At 50.0% G+C, this 23,665-nt stretch overlaps 1 protein-coding gene across 8 annotated transcripts in view; it reads right to left on the bottom strand.

Annotated features, from left to right (window-relative positions):
• CUX2 (cut like homeobox 2) overlaps positions 1 to 23,665 on the bottom strand; it is a 241,094-nt gene that overhangs the window by 29,214 nt on the left and 188,215 nt on the right. For all 8 annotated transcript variants that reach the window (XM_032471785.1, XM_032471790.1, XM_032471787.1 and 5 more), the window contains 5 exons: positions 9,638 to 9,772; positions 7,617 to 7,740; positions 5,819 to 5,895; positions 4,885 to 4,951; positions 3,543 to 3,591 (listed from right to left, as the gene is read on the bottom strand). In XM_032471785.1, coding sequence (XP_032327676.1) covers positions 3,543 to 3,591; positions 4,885 to 4,951; positions 5,819 to 5,895; positions 7,617 to 7,740; positions 9,638 to 9,772 — 452 coding nt within the window. The remainder of the gene's footprint in view (positions 1 to 3,542; positions 3,592 to 4,884; positions 4,952 to 5,818; positions 5,896 to 7,616; positions 7,741 to 9,637; positions 9,773 to 23,665) is intronic.

Here is a 23,665-nt window from a genome sequence, read left to right as displayed (position 1 = left end):
TCCTCCACTGCCTCCCTGAACCATGTCAGGCGGTGGCTGGGGAGGCAGGTCTCTGAGGGCCTGGGCTCTTATTTCCTGGGTTCTGGATGCTTGAGTTGGCTGTGGGTACCCCTGCAGTGCCTGGGACTCCAAGAAGAGCCAGAACATTCCCCTTCTACCAGGGCAGGAAGGGAGATGTTGTCTTGGTGGGACTGGCAAGTTTTCACACGTTCCCAGGCCACTTCTGTCTGCCAAGTAAACTTCAGGCCTGGCTAGTCAGCAGGAAAGAGTTTGTCCCCAGCTCCCGTGCCACGTGGTGTGGCGTGAGTCCTCGAGGAGGCATCCACAGAGGTGGCTTCCCAGCCCACAGCTGTTGCAGACCCCTGGGAAGGTCACTTACACTCCCTGAGTCTCAGTTTTCCTTCTGTGAAATGGGGGCAATGAAATACATCTATTGTAGAAGGAGGGGTGTTGAAATATGTCTAAAGTCAGAACGCCACAGTCTATTGAATTCAATCTTAACACTTCAATTTTAAAGAAAAAAGCCTAGAAGGAAGCATCCAAATGTCAGCAATGGAGTCTTGTGGCTTTGGAGAGAAATCTGTACTTTGTTTCAGGCCGTGTGATTTTGGTCAAGGAACTTCAACTCCCCCACTTCAGTTTTCTTATCTGTAAAATGGGGGTTCCAAAAGCAACTGTCTCATAGGGTTGTTCTGCAAGTAAGTGATTTGGTAAAATATAGCTCATTAGGTATCTCAGTTTGATGCCCGACACATACAAATGTGTCAATAACTGGTTTACTTTATTAACATCTACAGGGTATATGGGCTCTTGAACCATTACCTGGAAAATTAAACGAGCTGTGGCTGTATTTTGACCCCCAGCTGGTGATGCAGGTCATAGTGATTAAGTTTAATTTACTCACTGACCTTGGCAATCAAGACGCACATTATACGCACACAGAGACCCACACACATCCGTGCACATATTTCACTGATTTATTTCAAATTGTTTTGTTTGTTTATGTATTGGTATCTGACCTTGTCCAGACATGGTTCAAATTAGGAGTCAGTTTTGTTTTGGGTGTGTGGGGTGCAGAGGAAATATTTTTATGTTTCTGCACAGTTGGGGCTTTCTGACCAAATCTGATTGAGACTTGGGATCCGGGCTAAAAGACAAACCTGGGAAGTTGAAACGTGACTGACTGGCTAACAAGAACTCCAAAGAGACTCACCTCCTGGGAGGTAGGTGTTGACATTTCAAGGAGTGGATGAGACCCTGACCAGGGGGACATCCCTTGAGCTGTAATGCTGGGTTCAAAGCTACTAGTCTTAGTCCTCCCTTGGAGAGAAGTATTTACATTCCAAATGCTAAAAACCCAGGATCCTGCCCTTCTATTCATCATGATACTTGGGAGACACATTTCTCTCCCTTTCTCAGAAGGTCCCTCTCCTATGTAACCACCTAGATTCCAATCTGGGGAGGTTCCTGGTCTACAGTACAAACTCCAGTGAGTGCAGGATGACATCTGGTTCCCATCTCGTCACCCTAGGGGAAGAATTGGGGAAAACTGGCATGGTTTTTACTATACAAGTAATAATGATCTACTCTGCTCCAGAATCCTCTTGTTCACGTTTAGGATAGTATTAATAAATACAGATATTAAAGACCTAACATGATGACATTTATTTTTTTTCCCAATACTCTATAATGAGCAGGTTTTAGTTTTATACTCAGAAAAAATAAACATTATTAAAAATGCTTCCTATTCAAACCAAGATTTCTTTTCTTAAGCCTGTTTGATTGACAAAGATCCAAAAGTCTGATGGAACTGGCAAGGTGATTGGGAAGCTGGCCCTCATACCTCGCTGGAGGGAGCGTAAATTGGCACAACCCCGCAGAAGGGTTTGGCCTCAAGCCGCCAAATGAGAAACACACAGCTCTTTCCCACCCAGCAATTCCACTTCTAGGAATGTGCCCTATCTAGTGGCTCGGGTGTGTATGAAATGATATCTGGACCAGGTTATTCACTGCAGTGTCGGGGATGATGGTAAGATATTGGAAAAATCATCAAAGTTTATCAATAGGGTTCGGGTTAGACTGGAGACTGGCAAATGGCAGCCTGCTGCTTGTTTTTGTAAATTAACGCTTTACTGGAGCACAGCCATGCTCATTCGTTTCCATATGGTCTGTGCTTTCACTCCACCACGGCAAAGGTGGATGGTTGTGAGCGTGACCTGCGAGGCCGAAAATATTGACTCTCTGATCCTCCACAGAAAGTGTGCTGCCCCCTGGGTTAGAAGATCTAGCTGTAAAATGGAAGGAGCTGCTTTATATGCAGATACGGAATGAGCGCCAAGACATGCACACAGGAAAATTAAGGTTCAGGAGGGTGTATGTAGTAACTATCATTTTTATTTTAAAAAGGGGTAAAAATAGATTCACAAATGGACTTGTGAATGGATCTCTGGGAGGAGACCCCAGAAACTGTGAGAGAGGTTGCCGGGGGGGGGCAACTGGGGGCCACGTTCAGGGAGGGGAGACTGCTTCCTGGCTATGCCCTCACGTACCCTTGAGTTTTGAACTACGTAAAGGGATTACCTATTAAAAAATTAATCTACAAATGTTCTTCTTTTCCAAGTTCCCTCTGCAGGAGGGAGTACTTTTGCCTCCAGGCCTTTGCCTTTGCTGTGCCTTTTGCCTGGAATGCCCTTCCTCAGGAGAGCAGTGCCTGGACTTTAGATCCCAGCTGCAAAGCATCTCCTCCTGGAGGCCTCCCTCAACTACCCCCTGGAAATGACCGCTCGCCCTGGCTCACTGCTGGCCCGTCCGGGCCCTGACCCTAGATGCTGGTGTCCAGGGTTCCAGGGAGAGAGATGAAGTGGGCCCACAGGACTCCAGATTGGACCCTCGTGGCCATGCCTTTCCTCCTTTCAAAGTCCTGCCCAACTCTGCCCCCCAGTGGTAACACACTTCCTCTGACACCAGAGGAAGGCAGGATGGGGGAACCCCATTTCTAAAAGTGAAAACTGAGATTCAGAGAAGCTGAAGGACTTGCAAGGACCTGGGCGGGGACTAGAAGATGCAGGCCCCAGAGAAGACTGGGGTCCACCCAGCGCTCGGCTGGCAATCTTGGGAGGAGGCTAGGGTTGGGATCCCAGGTAAAGCAGGAGGGAGAGAAGCAGCCCCCCACAGATGGAACAGGGCTCCTCACTCAGTCTGGCTTGGAGAGACCCAAGTCTCAGCATGGCCTGCAGACGGGCCCAAGATCCCTGGTCACAGCGCCGCCTCCCTCGCCTGCTGTCCCATCCCCCCCAGGCATCAGGCCTCAGAGCCACAGCCCTTTCCTGGAGACGTCTTCCCTGACCCCTTCCCCACCAGCTGCTGTTTCTGAGGGCTCTGCCTGTACCCCTGCCCTCCTTCCTCTGCAAACTCAGGGAGTGGGTCCCAGACATCTCCCGGCTCCAGTGCTAAGCATGGCATGTAGCTCAGCCCCCGCCTCCCAGCCTGGCCAGAGGCCCCCTGCCCCGAGCAGAATGAACCCCTGACACACATCTCCTCACCTGATTAGCTTTCTCCAGGTTGGTCATGATCAGGCCAACTTCATCTGCCCTGAGACAGAAAGACAAGGCCCTGAGGAAGGGATTCTGGCAGCTGACGGGGCCCCCGCCCCTCCTGATGTCCCCCAGCTCCTGCCAACCCAAAGGTCTCTCACTGGAGGCCCGAGGAGGCCGCCTTCCACCTTTCCTACTGGAGAGAAACCAGGCTGGGGGAAAAGAACCAGGTTGTGGGGAAAGGAAAATGGGGCCTCGGCACTGCATATCTTCCAGGCAGCCCCGCCTCCCATCTGCCCCCGGCATCCACTCTCCGAAGACGCCCCCCAGCTTTTGCCTCTGCTGCGCCTTCTGCCAGCAAGCCTTCCTCAAGAGAATAGAGCCTGGGCTCTGAAACCCACCTGCCCCTAGGAGGTCCCCCTTTACTTGCTGTGTGCCTCCCCCACCCCCTGAACTGCCAGCACCTGGAGGGTCAGGACAGGCCTCAACCACCTCGGATGCTTCTCTGCCTAGCATGGGGTGGGCGCCACAGGGGGCCTGTGGGGAGCGTTTGGTGACTAAAAGCCACTCATGTACTTCATGCACGTCCTGGTTCAAGGCCTTCTTTGCACAAGCTGTTCCCACTGCCCAGAGCACCTTTCCCAGCGTTTTTCACGTGGCCAACTCCTTCTCACCTCTGAGGTCTCACTCTGAAGGTCGTCTCCTCAGGGAAGTCCTCTGGGACTACCCTGGATAATAGGACTCCCCCAACCCTGTTATTCTCTCTTGCTGCTCCCGGTTTTTCCCTTCCTAGCATTTACCATGTGCCCGCAATAGTGCCAGGCATACGGTAAATGCTCAATAGTGTCTGTGAATGAAAGAATTAATTCCTGTAATTCGGTGTCTGTCTGTCTCTCCTTGACTGAGGACAGGGTGTTTCCTGTTATTTCCTCCAGGGACCCAGCATAGCACTGGGTAAACAACATGCGCTAAATAAGTGTTTGTGGCTTAAGTAATGCCTTAAAACCTGAAGAAACATTGAGTCCATAGTAATTTAAGTGAACGACACTTGGGCCGGAGGGTTGGACTGTGAAGCTGGGGAGTGGGGACAGCCCCAGGGGGCTGAGGCTGGGGGGAGCCCCTGCCCAGCAGTCTGCCCGGCCAGCAGCCCAGGATGCTCTTTACAGTCTGGGCGGCTCGAATGGCACCACAAATGACTGGTGAACGGCTGTGTGCCTACGGGGGCGTGGAGCAGAGGGTGCATCTTTAAATGGGTGCCTCAGGCAGAGGCCAAGGGAGAGGCGTCAGAAGGAGAAGGCAGGTCTGGGAGGGTCAGAGGGAGGAGGCCTGTCTCAGCAGGGCGTTCACTTACTTGGATGCCGCCTCCTCATCGTATTTCCGCCGCAGCTCCAGCAGCTCTGTCTGCGTGGCCTTTAACGCTGGGAAAAATGAAAGCACGAGGGTGAGGTCCCCCCACCCCCAGGGAGGATGGGACACACTCCTCTTCTGTGGGGCCCAGAAGGCAGAAAGAGGCTTGGGGTAGTGAGGAAAGATTTTTCTCTCGGAACTGGTGACGGTGGGGTTTCCTGCCCCTAGAGGGGCTTCGAGCTGCTGGGAGGGCTGTGGAGTGACCACGGTGCGAGGGCAGATGACATGATCCTCTACGAGTCTATGAAGCTCAGGGGACCCAGGAAAGTGGAGGAAGGGGTCTGTCCCAGGACCTGGGGGATGAGCCCCCTAACACCCTTAGGCCACTCCAGGACCGGGGTGGGGCCATTCGTCCACGAGCTCATCCACTCTGAGGTCCAGACCTAGAAGTTAGGGGGATGGGGGGAGTAACGAAGTCAACAGATATGTGTATATTATAATAAATGAAGGATTTCCCACAAAATTCCAGATTTCTGATTGCTCTTAGAAGATGGAAGGGACTGGCCACGCTGGGCCCTAGGGCAGTGCCTGGCTGGCACTCAGCAGCGGCCACTTCTTTACATGAGGCCTGGCTTTTCCAGTTTGACCCAGACCCCACCCTTCCCTACTGTCTCCCCTAATCTGGCCAGCTAGGATGCTTGCCAGGCACTTGCATTTGTCATCCTTGATTTAATTTTATCTCAAATCCTCTCTCCACAGTAGCATGACCTCCGGGGACTGGAGCTCAGATCCGCGCTGGGCAATGCAGATCTTTCCTCTCCCTTCCCAAACACCTTTCTTGCACTCCTGATTCTAGAACACCTGAGCTCCCACTCCCACTGGGCCTCCTGGTGGGGCCGGGGCACCGCGTGAGGGCAGGGGACGTGTGCCAGACATACCTGAATGTAGCACCTTGATCTTCTCCTCGGCCTCCCCCAGTCTGGCTGCCAAAGTGATCTGTACTTCTTGAAGGCCCCTGCAGAGAGAGGTGGTGTGCAGACCGGCCCACCCTGGCTTCCCGTCCCCTCGCGCACTCCCTGTAATCCGCACCTCTGTCTTTTGGATGAATCTTTAAACGTGACATTCGGGAACTTGGCTGCCCTGCTGAATGTCTGAGGTGTGGCTTCCATTATGGCTAGTGTCCAGTTAAGTTGCTGCAGCAGCCAGTGACCTGGCCTCTCAGGGCCTCAATTTCCTTGTTTATAAAGTGGGGTTTCTGGTGGGGTCTGCCTGGGTGAGTGCTGTGGAGCACATTCAGCACGGTGCCTGGCACCCCGTGTTCCCTCAATAGCATTAGTTACTCCTATTGTCCCTGGAGGAGGCATTTTTTTCCCCTTTCTGTGGCAGGGGTTTGGGAAGCCCTACCAGCCCGCTGGGGCAAGCATCTCAGTGGAGAAAGAGGGTCCCTACCTGTGCTGGGGGAGGGTTTACACAAAGCTTGGGCCTCACCTTGTCTGGTTCAGTGACTCGAGGTAAGGAGCCCTGTTTCCCCTGATCTCATCCTGCCCCCTCGCCCTCACTCACTCCACTCCAGCCTCCTTGCTGTGCAAACACATCAGGCATGTTCCTACCTCAGGGCCTTCGCACTGACCGTTCTCCCTCCTCCCATATACCTGCCAGGCTCCCTCACCTCCTTAAGGCTGTGCTAACCCTCTCAGTGAGGCCTCCCCCAACATTCTATTGAAAACCTCAGCCCCCAGCTGTCCTCATCCTCCTCTGCCTTGTCTTCACAATCCTTAGCATCTAGCATACTGCTTATTTATCTTGTTTATTTGTGTCTTTCTCACTGGAAGGTAAACTCCAGGAGGGCAGAGAGTTTTGTCCATTTTTTTCACTGCTGTTTCCTAGAACAGTGCCTCGCACACAGTAGGTGGCTCCATAAATATGTGGAATGAAGGGAAAAGGGAATGGAAGAAAGGATAAATGTAACAGCTATCATAAAACCATCCTAGAAATGCCCTAAGAACCCATATTTTATCACCACTGCACCAACTGTAAAGGCACACATGTACTGACCCGCGTGTCTCTGTTTGAGTGCTGAGCTGGGCACATACAGGCGTCACTTTGCTTCATTCTCATGGCAGACTCGGAGCAGACACTGCCTGTGACAGGCGTGTGTGCCCCCTGGCTGGGCTGTAGTGCCAAGTCACTCAGTCACACACTAAGCTAAGTGTTGCTGCAAAAGTATTCTGTAGATGAGGTTAACATCTACATTGGGTTGATGCTAAGGAGAATATTCATAATAACACGGCTGAGCCTCACCTAATCAGCTGAACGTCTTAAGAACAAAACTGAGGAAGAAGAAATTCTGCCTCTGCACTGACTCCCGCCCGACAGTTTCTGCTGGCCGGCTCTACCCATTCAGACTTGCCAGCCTCAATCGTGTGAGCTAAGTCCTTGGAATACACCTCTTAATTAATTGAAAAAAAAATCGTACTGGTTCTGTTTCTCTTGAGAGCCCTGACTAATACACTGCAATGAGCCCATTTTCCAGATGGGGAAACTGAGGCTCAGAGGGGTGATGCGATCTGCCCAGGGTTGGCCCCTGCACTGCTGAGATGTGGCTTGAACCCAAGCCTGTGTCTCCATCTCCAACCAGCATTTGGATGCCCCCCAGGTCCTTGGCTGGGGGCGACTTTCCGGGTCCCACCCAGCCAGGTCGGGCGGCAGAAGCCTGCCCGTCTTACCCCCACTCACTTTTGTTTCTCCGCCTCATTTCTCTGCAGCAAAGTTTCAGTCAGGAGAGCTTTGCTGGGAATGCCTGGGAGGCGGCTCCCCTCGGTCAGCGTGGGCCCGGCCGGTGATGTCCCTTCTCTCTGCTCTGGAGAAAGAAAAAGATGAAAAGCGCCCATCCCTGAGAATGGCGTGACAGCCAGAGCCGCTTTCTGCAAACTGGATCGATCAACAGTGCTGGGAGAAGAATCAATTTCCCAAACTCAGTGTTGGAGGGAGCGCAGCTGCCGGGACCCGCTGTCACCGCCATCAGCTGGGCTGCAGCCCTGGCGAGCGTGTGTGCCAGAAAGTCAAGCTCCCATCCTGCTGGCCCCAGACAGCACAGCCAGAGGCTTCCTTTGCCTTCTCAGACCTGCTCCAGCCTCCTTGGCTCTCTTTATTATTCTTTTCAAAAAATACGGTAAAATACATACAACATAAAATTCACCATTTTAACCATTTTAAAGTGCACAATTCAGTGATGTTTACTATATTTACAATATCGTGCAACAATACCAGTAATTCCAGAACACCATCATCACCCCAAAAGGAAACCCGTCCCCACTAAGCAGTGACTCCCCACTCCCTTCCCTAGCCCCTGGCAACCACTGTTCTGCTTTCTGTCTCTATGGATTTGTGTATTTTGGATATTTCCTATCACTGGAATCATAACATATGCCCTCTTGTGACTTGATCCTTTCCCTAGGCATAATGTTTTCGAGGCTCATCCAGGTTGGACATGTGTCAGTCTGTCATTCCTTTTTTATGGCCAAGTAATATTTCTTTCTATGGATATATCACACTTTGCTTTTTCCATTCATCCACTGATGGACATTTGGATTATTCCCACTATTTGGGGGAGTGTGAGAGATTGGATATTGCCTGAGAAGCAACTTCATGTCACAATTTCATTTGACAAGACTCAGCCCATTTTATCTTCCATATGGGCCAAATCTGGGCCCACTAAATGTTTTGTCAATAAAGTTTTATTGGAACAAAGCCTTGCCCACTCATGAACACACTATCCATGGCTGCTTTCACACAGAGTTAAGTAGTTGTGATGGCAACTGCATGGACTCCACCACCTGAGATATTTACCTTCTGGTCCTTTTCAGAAAAAGCTTACTGACCTCTGAGGTAAATCCTGCTCAACCGTTTCTTAGACCAGCATCCCTTCACCTGACTCTCCCTTAATTCTCTCCTTGAATTTTTTTCCCAAAGGCTTTCTCACCAACTTTATTAATTTATTGGTTGACAATCGGTCTCTCCCTCTAGAAGGGCAGAGATTTTTGTCTGTTTTGCTCCTGGCTGTGTCCCCGGTGCCCCTCACAGTGTCTGGAACACAGGTCAATGAACACCCAAGACCTGGGTGGTTACCCATGCCTTTCACCTGCTATTTGCTCCTGCCCACAGTGGCCTCCTACCTCACCTTCCATAGGTAACTACCATGCTCAGTTTTGTTCATATTCTCTCGCTTTGAAACATTTTTATCACAGTATATGTAAACCTAAACACTATATTTTTAGCTCTGCTAGTTTCTTGACTTGTCTTGTCTGGGGCTGAGACAGTGCTGTGTTCACTACATCCTGTTTCCCTCTCCTGAGCACACAGCCAGACTATATTTCCCAGCCTCCTTTGCAGTGGGATGTGGGCACATGACAGAGCTTTGGCCAGTGGGATGTGTGCCACGCCCAGGCCTGCACCCCATGAACCTTGGAGTGATCCTCCACATTCTTTCCTCGCCTGTTGGCCAGCTGTCAACATTCACTGCGACTCTGGAAGTCAAGTGTTGGCAGTGGCAGGACCACCACAGTTTGGGTCCCTGAATGGCTACGTGGAGCATTCCCTGCAACTTTTCCATCCTTCAAATATATTAAGTCTCTGAGATGTGGGGTTGGTCTGTTTCAGCAGAAGTGTACCTTGACCCATTTTACATCTAAAATGATAAAATTGAGTTCCCTGACCATTTGTTTATTATGGACATTCCATGAAAGCCTTATCAGTACCTTTGGGGCCGAGGAGCTCAGGGTGTCTCTTCCACGAAGTGTGGAGGTCTCGCCGCGGCTGCCCGCTGGGGTCAAAGCTGGGGGACTGCAGTCTGTCGTCTGGGCTGCGTGTCGCCTCAAACACAGGCACAGGGTCTGCGCAGAGAGAGGAGGACAAGCGTGGCGGGATCCCTAGGGGCTGGGGCCGCCCAGGCTGAGGCCGCAGGGCCCGGGAGCTGGGGTGGGGGAACCATCCACAGGTGCCGTCTGGAATCTCTCTGGTGGCTGAGGGGAGCAACGTGGGCTTCCTGCCTTATGAGGGAGCGGATCTTCCCAGGCACTTAGAGAGCAGCCCCACGGGGAGAGGGGCCGTCCCCATGGGCATGGGTGTCCTGCTCAGCTGGGAATGTAATAACAATAATAACTGTCACAATAACTGCATTTTTCTGATTCTAGACACCGTACTGTGTCTTGCATACCTCCAACCAAAGGGAGCGTCACTTGGCAAGGACCCAGCAGGCACACTCTGAAATCCAACAGTCTGAGCTCAGCCTTCCCGCGAGACTTCCCAGACAAGGGCTGCAGGCAGCGGGGATAGAAGCAGACCTGCTCCTGGGGGACACATGACTGCCCTGAGGGCCGAGGACTGGCCCCCGGCCTCACCCAGTGCTCCCTTCTTTAGGCTGTACATGGTCTGGATGCTTCCACCCAGTTTCCCACCTCTCCTAGCTCCCTCCCTATTTTCTTTCACCTGCGGTTCCCTAATGGCATCTTGTACATATAATCCTTGGGGTGCTTCTCAGTGGATCTGGACCATTGCACCATCATTTGTGATACTTGTGGTCGATTAAATGACGGTTTTTCTGGGGGCGAGATATATACCTGGATATAAGAGGTCCTGAATTTCCCAGCAGCTAAATTTGAGGACTGTAGGCCCTTCCACCTGGAATTCTGTCCTGCCTCCCACCCTGTCACCTCCTCTTCTTTTAGCTCTAGAATCCAACAACTCTTCTTCCAGGAGGCTCCCCCCAGCTCTCCATCTGGGGCAGGAGGCTGGTGCGGCATCTTCCAGGTTACGAAGCCAGTCCTGGGAATGGGTTCCCACGATGTTCTCTGGAAGCTGACTTGGATCCAACTTGTTTTCACAGATCAGGAAACTGAGGCTCAGAGAAATCAGGCGACTTGCTGAAGAGTGGAGAGACTCAAGTCTGGGTCTCTTTCTTTGATGCCATAAAGAGTTCCTGTCCCAGTGGTATGGAACTTTTAACTCCAGCAACTGCAGGAGGGTGTTCATGGGGCCCAGGAATGTGGAGGCCTCCTTATTCCAGACCAAGGGGCCTGGGTCTGGTCCACAGTTCTTTCTAATGCCTTGGAGCCCTCTCTCTTCCTGGTCTCTTGCCAGCATCCGTTTGGCCACGGCTTTCTGCTGGTGCAGAGGTGTGGACCCTGGAGTCAGATGTCCCTGGTCCTGGTCTAATCCATACTTGCTTCTCAGGATTGCTGTGTGACCTTGGCAAATGGCTCTACCTCTCTGTGGCTCACCACAATAGTATCAACCTTATGGGGCTGTGATGAAGATTCATGCAAAGTGCTCAACATGGTGCCTGGCACTTGGTCAGCTGAAAAAAATGGAAGTCCTTGCTATCCCTGCCTTTCTGAGCTCTAGACACACTGGTCTTCTTCTCTCAGTCCCTCAAATGCATCTTCCCACCCTAGAGCCTTTGTTTGGACAGGAGCCTCTGCCAGGAACACCCTGTCCTCCCCAATCCCTTTCAGCTAGTTAATGCTTACTTGCCTTTGCAATTCAAATCCCACTTCTTCCAGGAAGACTTCCTTGACCAGTCAGTCCTCTGATATGAGCTCCTCCAGTTGTCTGCACCGTTACCTCATTGTATTTCCAATTTTCATTGATTCGCATTATTAACTAACACTCACTATGTCTTTTTTTTTTTAAGTTTTTTTTTTTTTTTTTTTTTTTTGGGAGGAGGAAAGGTAACTAGGTTTACTTATTTATTTATTTTTAGAGGAGGTCCTGGGGATTGAGCCCAGGACCTTGTGCATGCTAAGCATGCACTCTACCACTTGAGCTATCCCCCCCGCCCCAAACACTCACTGGACTGCAAACTTCACAACAAAGCAGGGCTGGGACTGCATCTGTTTTCACTCCTCCACTGGACCCCTTGTGGGTGACTGAAGCCTGACCCACAGTCCAACCCAATAAATATCTGCTGATAGAAGAAATGGGGTAGTGTCTCTACTTGGGGGCCTTCAGGTCTGGCTGGAACAAGGCCACCTCTGGTTTCATCCCCATCCTCCGGCCTGTTTGTTTGGGTGGCGGAAGGCTTGGACAATGGGCGTTTGTGCGAGGTAAGCAGGTGCACTGGGACGCCGCTGCCGTCTTCCCTCTGTCAGCGCTCCCCCCGCGCCCCGTCATTAGGCAGGGCCTGCTCAGCGGGGTATGCCATTATGTCTCCCCGGGCTGATGTAATTATACATTGACATAATTAACCCAGCAAGCGCATTAGGCAGGCCAGCTAAAAATTCATCTATAATTATTTGTTGTGTGCATGCTAATGAGTCCATCTGCACTGCCTTTGTACAACACGGACAAATTAATTTACAAGTCTGGATTTTTTAATAAGTTCAAGGAAACGCTTCCTATTGTGTCCAGGTTTTTGAGAAAGGAAGAAAAAGGCGACGAGCGCTTGCCAGGGTCAGGGAGGTTAGACAAACATGGGAAGGGGCAGCTCTGGGCAGGCACAGAGGGCTCGCTCCGGTTCCAGGGAAGTGGAAGAGATACAGCTTGTGGCTCGGGGCTGGCGGGCCAGGCGCCTGTCCAAGCCAAAAGATGCCGCTCTGGTGAAAAAGGATGTCATTTAGCCCATTCTCAGAGATCAGGAATTGACGTTCTGTTCTGCTCGGAGGCCCTGTGGTCACTCCTTGCTGCCCTGTGTGCTCTGTCCAGGGGAAGGTGATCTCAGGTGGCCCCCAGAGAGTCTGGAGGAGTGGGGTGGGGCGGACACTCAGTACAAGTTCAGTGGGTTCCAAGGCTCTGTCTCTCTGCCTTCATTTGCCAGTACTGGGTAGAACAGAGGAGTTAAGCCCTTAGAATCTGAAGTCCAGCTCTGGTTCAGATCCCCTGGGGGTCTCCCATCTTAAAAAATGGGAAATGTAAGTTTCTACTTTTCAGAAGTTATTATTGGGAAGGCTAAAAAAGATTATTGAGAGAAGCAGTGTGATTTAAGGACTGCTGGTGTCAGCTCCAGCTCCAAGTTAGCCGTGTGACCTTTGGACAGTTAGTTAACCTCTCCGGTGAGCACAGTAGGACTTGATAAGTGTTGGCTGCTGTTACCCTGAGAGGGGACAGCACACCCGGTCCCGCGGTGTTCTGGGAGCCAGCTGTCTGCATGGTGATACTTCATGGAGTCTCAGGACAGGGTATGCCTTGTAAATTCTCATCGGTGTCCAGCAGACTCAGAATCCAATAATCTTTCTTTGAACTCCACTCAGGGACTCAAAGATTCAGCTTAGGAAGTCACACCGAGGAGGAACAATCTGTCAATTGTCCAACACTCCCACCCCAGTGCACAGCTGGGGAAAAGTGGGGTCCCGTGACTTCCTTGAAGTCTGCTACTGAGTTGGTGGTACGTCCCAGGTGGGCCCTTGGCCTCTTCTTCCCACACTGTGCTTCCTCCTGGATCCCCAGTTTGAGAGAGTAAGTGTGGGCAGGGAGTTCAGATGACGCAGCCAAAGTCAGGCTGTAGCTGAATCTGAACAGCCAGAGCATTTTAAGTGGATTGGAACTCATTCAATCTTCACCACAACACTGTGAGGTAGGTCTACTGTGTTCCCATTTTACAGATGGGGAAACTGAGGCACAGCAGGGAGGTGCAATCGCTTCCCCAAGGTGCGGCCCAATGAGGTAGACGCTACTATTCCTGTTTTCCAGACAAAAAATGAAGGCCCAGAGAGGAGACAGCGCGTACCTGTGGTCACCGAGGTTAACGCGGTAGAGGTGGGATTTGAATCCAGAGTGCCTGGTGACCCTCTGCAGTGGGCCAAGCTGCCTTGCGGCAGGGAATGGGGGATTTTAGGTCAGAAGCACGAGACTGAGAGTTCTGTTCTTGGCTTTGCCACCAGCTTGGTGTGTGACCTTGGACAAAGCATCATACTTCTCTAGGCTCCACGTTCAAATTTCTGTTACAAGTATATCCCAGGCACACACTCAGTCGACACTGGTTATCATCAGAAAGGAGTGAGGTCCTGCCGAAGTGAGTGTTTTCTGGCCTTGGACCTATTCCTTGGAGCTGGAATTCTCAGGGAGGGTGATTATTAAACGCCTTCACAGCTGATACTCGAGGTCTGAACATTGTGAATCCTCCAAATTCCCAAAGCCACCCTTAGATAAAGGAGGAGGGGGACAGGCTGGGAGGCCGAGGGAGGGTCAAACCCCGGCTGTGAAACTCCAAGGAAAAGTCACTCAGGTCCTCAGTTACCCCATCAGTAAAACAGGGATAACAGTAGGACCACCACAGGGGGCCGTGCAGGGATCCCACGAGCACCCTGAGCCCCATGACTGTGCCTGGTGCCTTAGCAGACTCTAAGTGAGCACTGCCGTATTCTTACGACATGCGGCAGCCGTGGGACATGCCACTCAGCTCTCCCTTCAAGAAAGAACGTCCTGTGAAGAGCTGGTGACAGTCTCCAGGTGCCGCACCTCTGGATCCACTGCAGTAGTCTGAGGCCACGCTTGCCCGGGCCTGCTCCCAGCCAACGACCGAGCATGACCAGGGCAGTAGGGCCAGGCCAGTCCTGCCGACGCTGGAAAAGGCAACCTGGTATTACAGACTGAAACGTGTCCCCCAAATCCCTACGTCGAAGTCCTAACCCCTGTTGCGACTGTATTTGGAGACAGGGCCTTTAAGCAGGTAATTAAGGTTAAATGAGGTCATAAGAGTGGGGCCCAATGTGACAGCACTGGTGTCCTTATAAGAAGAGGAAGAGACACCAGAGCGTGCGCTCTCTCTCTCTCTCTCTCTGCATGTGCAGAAAGGAAAAGCCACAGCAAGAAGGCAGACTTCTGCAAGCCAGGAAGAGAGCTCTCACCAAAAACCAACCCTGCTGGTACCTTGATATTGGACTTCTAGCCTCCAGAACTGCGAGAAATAAAATTCTGTTAAGTTACCCGGTTTGTGGTATTTTGTTACAGCAGCCTGAGGAGACCAGCACGTCTTGTTCTGGGGCTCACATCAGCTGAGCCGAGACTGTTTCAGGGCTGTGCTGCAGTCCGAGGGTCCTCCTACCACCCTCCTTCCTTCCCCCCTCCCTCCCCAGGTGCCAGACCAGCATCGCGTGTGCAGGCTGTCCCGGGCTCCCCGTCTCCCTCTCCTCTTCCTTCACAGGCGTCTTCCCAATAAACCTCTTGCACATCTAATGCCATCTTGGCATCTGCATGCTTCCAGAGGGCCCAAACCAACGTGGGACTACTGTTTCACCTCTCAGAACCTCAGTTTCCTGGTCTGTAAAATGTGGACAGTCAGCTGCTGCTACGTTCCACAGTGGTGAGTCTGAGGTGGGCAGAGCTCACAGGGGACCCACGAGTCCCTGCACCTGCTTCACTTGGCACAAGTTTGTCAGGCATCTGCGGGGGGCCCAGTGGTGCCCTCTGTGTGCAGCTGACATCCCAGTCCGATAACAGGGATGGGGATAGGATTTACTGTAGGAGCATTAGGAAGTGACATGTTCTAATTTGCCCTTTTCAAAGGCTCAGCCAAACTGCTGTGTGAAAAATGGGCTGTGGAGGGAACCAGACAGGAGGCTACTGCAATGGTCCAGGCAGCGATGCTGGGATCAGGCAGTGGCAGGAGAAGTGGGGAGAAGTGCTCAGACTCAAGGGGTAGGAAGGAAGAACTGATGGGGGGGTGGTCTAGGTTGAACAGCATTCCCTTAAATTCATGTCCATCCAGAACTTCAGGAAGTGACCTTATTTAGAAACAGGGTCTTTGCAGACAAAATCAAATTCAGATGAGGGCTGACTAATCCAATGACTGGGGTCCTTACAGAAGAGGTGAAGGTACAGAGAGATGACACCCAGGGAACGCCTGTGAAGACAGGGGCAGAGATTGAAATGATGCGTCTACAAGCCCGGAAGGCACCAGGATGGCCGGCCACCACCAGAAGCTAGGAGAGGACTGGGCCAGATGCTCCTTCTGCATCTCCACAGGGAACCAACCAATCCTGCCAACATCTTGATTTTGGGCTCCTGGCCTCCAAAACTGAGAAAATAAATTTCCATAGTTTTAACCACCCAGTTAATGAAACTTTAGTATGACGGCCCCAGAAAACTAACACATTGTGTGTGCTCTGGGGCGTCAAAGTCCCAAATCATTAAGGTACTGTCAGAGCTGCGCGCCCTTGATCTGCCTGTGCTTTCTCCCTGCTTCTGGTGTTGTTGGCCATCCTTGGCGTTCCTCGGCTTGTAGAGGCATCACCTCAATCTCTGCCTCTGTCGTCACATGGCCTTTTCCTCTCTGTGTGTCTCTCTTTCCTCTTCTTTATAAGCTATACTGGATTAGGGTCCCATCCTGAGAACCTCTCCTTATCGTGATTACATCTGCAAAGACTATCTCCAGATAAGGTCTCCTTCACCGGTACTAGGGCTTAAGACTTCAACAAATCTCTTTGGGGCACACAATTCACCCGTAACACATGGTAACTGACTGGATACCAACTGTGACAGAGGCAGGACAAAGGAGCTGCTGCCTCCAAGTCTCATAGGAAGGAAGTCCTTACTTGAGCCTAACCTACTTCCCTCCCGCTGCACCATTCCACCAGTCGTCCAGGGAGACAAGGCCACTTCATAAGAGGAAGCAGCAGGTGCTGGGCTCTGATCCTTTGCATGTTCATCCTCTCCAACTACTGAGGAATCAGGCTGTGGGTTGAACAGGGTCCCTGCTCTGAAAAGTGCACAGAAACGATGATCACTTATTTCCCCAGGCGTACTCCACTCTTATTTCCTCCCCACAGAATTCGTAGACTTTACGTATGGGGGTAAATTAATTTCTTCCCAACTCTCCCATCTGGGAGAAATCCATGGAGGCCTGAGCTACACTGCTGGGCGCTGAGTTAGGGGGGAAAAATTACTAGAATCCAGACGGCTTGAAGATTCTGCCAAATCACACACAGGTAAATGCTCTGTTGAGGTAGCTGCCACGTCCAAGGGCTTCCTGCTTACTGGGTGCAACAGGTATTAGTCGATGCATCAGCTAAACATCACTGGCTGCTCTTACAAACATAAGAGTTGAAGAAAGAAATGGCAACAAACCTTTAAAATTTGGGGGAGAGGTTTCTCAGAGAACTTGACAGTCACAGGAACCTGGGTGCATCTAGCTTTCATTCCTCAGTCCCCTTTTCTCCCCAGGGCCCCACTCTGGCCTTTCACATCGTAGGTGATCAATAAGTGTGGCCTGTTTTAAGCGTCTAAGATGATGATCGTTTGTTACAGCCAGAGGAAACTAATATAATCTCTAATTCAGCCATTTATTCCTCAGTACATTTTACTGAGCACCTACTATGTGTCCGTACATTTTTACTGAGCACCTGCCACGTGTCAGATACCATTTCTTCAGTTGCCAGATATTTTCCTGAGTATCTGCTTTGCGCCAGGGAAGTTTCTGGGCCCTGGAGATACAGCAGAAAATAAGAGGGAATTCCTGCCTTCCAGAGACTGACATTCTAGAGTGGAGAACTGGACAAAGGACAAATAAACCAATGGCTGTAAGGGGGCTGAGAAGAAAAATAAAGCAGAGTTGGGGGAGAGAGTGGCCTGAGGTGTGTGCTGGGGGCAGCATGCTAACTGAGGCAGTCCATTCAGGACAGGCTTTGCGAAGGAGGTGACATTTGAGCAGAGCCCTGAAGGAAATGAGGAAGCTAGCAGGGGGCTGACAGAGAATGATCTGGACTTAGGAAGCACTGGGAAAAACAGCCCCCGTCAGACCAAGAAAGGGGGGCAGAACCTCCTGACCAATCTCCCCTGAGTTACTGTCCCAGATACACAACTTAGCTCCTTCTTCACAACTGACCCATTTTACAGATGAGGATGTGGGGCTCAGAGAAGCTGGCAATGCCAGGTAACTTCTGGTGCCAGCTTTCCATCTCCCATCTCTGTAGGCTGGTCTCAGTGCTGCTGGGTGGGGATTGGGTTCAAAACAGGCTCTGGCCCTTCAAATGCTACTTTCTGGTCTTCATCCCCCCAGCTCCAGCAACCATTCATCCTGGAGCAGATGGCACCTGCATCTGGGAAGCTGGGGCGTGGGGCAGAGGAGACCCCTACCCAGTATCTTGAGCCAAAAGCTCCAGGGAACTGACATTTCTCCACCCACCCCCCCACATATGGCAGGCCCTTTGCATACATTTATATCACATTTAATCATCAAAACAACCACATGAGGCTTTGTTATCACCCCCATTTTCCAGATGAGAAAACTGAGGCCCAGGAGAGGGAAGCCACTTGCTGAAGATCATTAAGCTAGAAAAAGGTGGAACTGGATTTGAACCCAAGTGGCTCAAATTAAATGCTAGATGCTGGTGTACTCACACCACAACCTGCGCTGCACCCACCTGTCCCCGAAAAATGACCAACTTAATATTTGTCCTTGTGTGAGTCAATGTTTTTTAACTTAAATATATTTTAAAGGAATATTTGGTTCACTATTGTAAATAGATCATTGGGATTCTGTATCATAAACAGAAGGTGCTTTAACCATAAAAATAAATACAAAGAAAAAAATCAAGAAAACGGATGTTATTAATTTCTAGTTAACCCCATTGCTTGCCCAAGACCTTGAGATTGACGCTAGGTCTTCCTTGGTTAAAAGGAGGGATTCACAGGTGTTCCACAGGCATTTAAGATGCTTTAGCACCTGACTGAGACTTTATCTAGAAGGAAGTTTCTAGAAAGGTGATACCCGATATGCAATGTGTTCAAAGTGGGTGTTGTGCCAGGAACACAGGGAGGCTGCTCCCTATGTCACTGTGACCCTTCTTGGGGAGTGCTGCGTCCCACTGAGCCCCTAGTCTCCAAAGAGACCTGTGTCCCCCTCCTGCGCCTGGCAAGATTCACATCCTGGTGAATCTTGTAACTCCCTGTAACTCCTCGTCTGAAGCCAGGGAGCCCAGGTTTTTGCCTGGCTCAGCACCACCACTGGAAACCTTTCAGCCGAGACACGTGGCTGCCCAGAGCAGTGAGCGGAACTTTATTTCCCCCACTTCACTCCTCCAACACACAGACCGTCAATATATAGACAAGAGCAGTGGCAAAAGGAATCAAACGGCTTTAGATCCAATCTGAATCAAAAAGCCCCAAACAGGGGACCCTAAATCAGAAGTATCTGAATACAAATCCTTTGTATTAATTGAGCACATTGGTAGACACGGAAGATCAAATACAACCATCCGAGGTGGCAGGTCCTGATGGGCATGCAGGGAGGGGGGCACGTCGTCGGGAAGCGGAGCGCCGTTGTCTTACAGCCATCAACTTGCTCTTTATGCATAAACTGCTTAATAAAATGACTAATTCATTTTGGTTACATTGGATCTAAGCCCCTAGAGAATACTGCCAATGGATGTATAATAGTTTACTACCACATCAGCCTTTCCAAAGGCACTGTGGGAGGAGATGGGTAGGACGTCTATTCCATCTTCCGCCACTAGCTGACGCTGTTGGGTTTTTAAAAAAGGTGTCGTTGGGATCTGGGGGGTGTGTGTGCAGAGTCGTGAATCTAGGAAAAGCTGTCTCATTCCTCCCACTGAGTCCATCTGAAGGAAAGTGGTGCTCAGAGCTTTTTTTAGGAAAGCTGAAGCCATAAAGGCTGTCCGAGAGGCTGCTTAGAAACACATATATGCAGAAGTATGCGTGTGCCCCTCCAAAGTATATTTAAGACAGAAGCCTTCTCCCATCTGGGCCCCGGCTCTGGGCGCCTGCGTGGGTGGGAGGCTCAGGCTACTGATGGCAGCAGCGAGACCAACTTTGATCTTTTAATCCTAACTTTTCCACAGCAGATGGGGTGTGGGGCCCTGGTATGCAGACAGGGGCTGTGTGTCCACCCAACCTTTCTTCCCTCCACTGCCAGGGCCGGCTGCTTTGGGGTCTCCTGGCTTAAATATGGACAGAGAGGCTGGAGAGGGTCTTCCTTCTTGGCACTGGGTGGTGATATAATAATATCACCACCAACAATAACAACGGCAGCCACTCGTCTAATGAGCATTTACTATGTGCCAGACACCCAGCTGAGGATTTCACACACTTCACCTCGCTTAATCCTCCCAGAGGTACCAGGACGTATTTCCAGAGGAGGAAACAGAAGCTCAGAGAGGAAGAACTAGTTACTCAAGGTCACCCAGCCAGGGAGCAACAGAGCTAGGACTCAAATCCATGTTCATTATAATAAATTAATTTTCCATAGACTGAGGTGCATAGAAAGTTCCAGGAAGGCAGGGACAGTGTCTTTTTTTTTGCGGAGGGAGATAATTAGGTTTATTTATTTATTTTTTTAGTGGAAGTACTGGGGATTGAACCCAGGACCTCATGCATGCTAGGCACGCACTCTACCACTGAGCTGTAACCTCTCCCAACAGCGTCTGTTTTGCTTAACAATGCGCCCCTGATGTTGAGTAGAGTGTCTGGCAAACAGTAGGAGCTTGATATTTGTTGAATGAATTGCATGGGGCTACTACTCTGGGCCAGGCACCATGCTAAGTGCCTGGCATTCTCCATTCTCAATTAACCCACCCAGTGGGCCTATAATTAGGTGAGATCATTATCCATATTTTACAAGTGGGGAAACTGAGGGTCAGAGAAGTCTGTGTAATACAGGTGTAATGGGGCACTGGCTCCACTCTGTGAGAGGCTCCTTCAGCCTGGAGTCCTGCTAGTGCTCCTCCTGGCAGTGGTCCCCCTGGCATCGCTCTGCCCGAGTTTGGAGCTCTGTACTTGATTTCCCCTCAGTGAAAGTGCCGGCCTTCGGAGCCCTGGGCCAGGAGGGCCAGGAGGGCCAGGCGTTCTTGGCTGTGAGGGTTAGTTTCTCCTCCTCTGGGTAACACATTGCATTTCAGCAAAGGGCGCATCCTCTCAGCCTAGAACATCTCAACCACTGGCAGCCAAGACTCTGAACTGTTTTTCACTCTTTTTAGATTTCAAAATCTCTATTATGGTTTTGCCCAAACCCTTTAAATTTTAAAATTAATCCTGCATCTGGGCTTGGAGCTAGGGGTCAAGATTCAGGCTCTACCACCTCTCTGCTGTATGACCTTGGGCAAGTATCTTGACCTCTCTGAGCCTGCATTTCCTCAGTTGCACAAATAAGGCAGGATGGCGATATCTACCTCCAAGGGGGCAGTGGGGAGCAGGGAACTCACTTCTGTAACGGGCTGAGTGCACTGCCTGACCCACAGGCAGCACCCCAGAAATGGCCCGACAAGGATGGCAGCTCATCTTTTAAAACCAAATTCAAAGGCTGCTCTCTCTGAGACACCTCTCCCAGCCTTCCTGCCTTGGAGCTCTTTTCCTGTTCTGGCTGTCTGTCTTTTGATCATGTGGCTCCTGCTGGACTCAGGTTTGAGCTCCCACAGGGCTCAACACACAGTAGGTGCTAAGAGAATGAAAAGCCACACCTGAAACGCCTGTCGTCCCTTCTGAAAGGGAACCGCTGTTTACTGAGCGCCCGCTGGGTACCAGCATCATGCCGGATGTTCTCATTTAATCATCTTTCAACACTTAGCTACCAGGAGTGGTAAGTTAGATAGGTGGCCGGGGGGGGGGGGGGGGGGGGGAAGCACGCACCAAGCAGAGGAAAAGGCAGGGGCAAAGGTGTGGCAGAAAATGGGACTTCCACTAAGTTAACTCCCATCTTTGGGAAAATCTGCCATCAGTAAGCTTTTCCTTTTTTATGGCTTAAATGTTCTTTTATGTTACCCTTCCATGTTCCTCTGGCCCCTACAGGACCGACTGGGCAGAGCCATACACGGGGAGGATGGCAAGGAGGTGAGGGCAGCCAGAGACAATGACGGGCTTCTCTTACGAGACTCCGTATTATTTTATTTATTTATTGGTTTATCCACTAGATGGTGGTAGAATTAGCCACTGGGACAAACAGAAAGCTAAATTTTTAACCTCCCTATTTCCATCAACATCTATTTCAGATAGTTCAAAGATATAAATTTTCAAAAATTCAGATCACAAAAGCACTAAAAAACCTCTATGACCTTCAGCCGAGAAGGGGTTTTTAAGATATGACATGAAATTCAGAAGCCATAAAGCGAAATTCTGGTAAGATTTCCTACTTTCTGCAAATATTTTTTGAATGCCTGCCATTACCATATACAAAAGACACTGTAAACAAAGTTAAGAAACAAAAGGCAAACTTGGGGAGAAAATATGAAACACATTTATCAGAACAAAGATTAGTATCCCTAGTATATAAAGAGCATTTACAAATCAATAAGAAAATGATCTCACTGATAGAAAAATGGGCTAAGGATACATGAATCAGTGATTCACAAAAGAATAAATATGAGTGATTCATGACATATGAAAAGATATTTAGTGTAACTAATAAATGAAGGAGTGCAAAATAAATCAACAAGGAGGAAAAATATTCTTGTTCTTTCTGACTGCTATTCCTGGGTTTGTGGTCAGCAAGTGGCTACAATATATATTCCTTCCCATTTTTCTTCCGTGCCCTCAGAACTACACAGTACCAATACGCTGCACCCTAACTGCCCAGTGCTGGAAAGGGGCTTCAGTAAATTACAATGCAGCCACACAAGAGACTGTCACACATGACAAAACGAAGTTACTCAGAACTTGCAGTCACACAGGGAAACATGGATGCTTGAGGCAGATGAAAGGAGGCAGGATTCAAAATGGTTCGTGCAGAGTGAACGACCATTTTGAAAAAGTACGTGGGGAAAAGATCAGAAAGAAAAACAACAAAATATTCCCACTGCTTTTCTAGTTGTAGTTTCCCCCTCCTTCCTTCCATTTTTCTATATTTTCTGAACTTGAGCACATATATGATTTTTTATCATTGGGGAGAAAAATTTTAAAACCCGAAATATTGGAAAGCATTCTCCTACTCCACACTCAGTAACCCTGTTGGCTACACCTCTCACCCCATGTCCTTGACAATTGACAGAACCTTGTGAAATCAACAGCCAACGCTTGTGACTCATGTAACTTATACCCTGGTGTCAGCTTTGCAACTGGCTGCTGGTTATTAAACGCCGCCAAACACTTTCATGCATGCGTATCAGATTCTCACATCGACCGACGAGCAGGTTCTATTATCACCCCTCTGCTAATGACACAGAAACCAGAGCTCAGAGAGGTTCAGGTCCCTGCCCAAGGTCACACAGCTCAAAACACCAGGCTGGGAGTCGCAGTCCACTCAGCCTGACACTGCAGCTCACATCCCTTCGCTGCCCAGCCTTGCCTCCTGAAGGAGGGAGCAGGGACAGGAACACCCATCAGGAGTTTCCATCTCCTGCATCAGATTTTAAAAAATCAAAGTAAAGCAGAAAGAACATTTTAGGGCACTCACCTCTTTCTTTTATTCTCTTCAGCAGTTCCTCTGCCTGCCCTTTTCCTCGCTCTTCCTTTGTTTTGTTGTTTCTTTTTTCTTTTTTTTTGCTTTTAACTAATCACTCAGTTAACAAGTTAGCTCTCTGAAGCTTAGGTTGGTACCTAGTGACTCTATGAACGCGATAAAGAAATCAGCCGTCACCGGTACAGAAGTCAGAAAGGTTTAAATCAAATCATCCTCCACAACAATGACATTAATTATGCTTTTAACACGTTTTACTGCTTTTTTTTCTCACTTCACGCCACATCTGTGTGAACAATATCCAAAAGATTTACGGTTTTCCTTCGTAATTACAGACATACAGGCTGCACACTTATCAAAATACTTGCTGAGCAATCATGCTGTATCGCTTCTCTGCCAGAGATCTGTGTTGGCAGCAGTCACTCAAAACAAAAATGTTGAATCAGGG

Source organism: Camelus ferus, chromosome 32, assembly GCF_009834535.1.
Source record: "Camelus ferus isolate YT-003-E chromosome 32, BCGSAC_Cfer_1.0, whole genome shotgun sequence".
NCBI classification, from domain to species: domain Eukaryota; kingdom Metazoa; phylum Chordata; class Mammalia; order Artiodactyla; family Camelidae; genus Camelus; species Camelus ferus.
The sequence above is the reverse complement of the archived record's forward strand: the minus strand, read 5'-3'. Positions and strand labels throughout refer to the sequence as shown.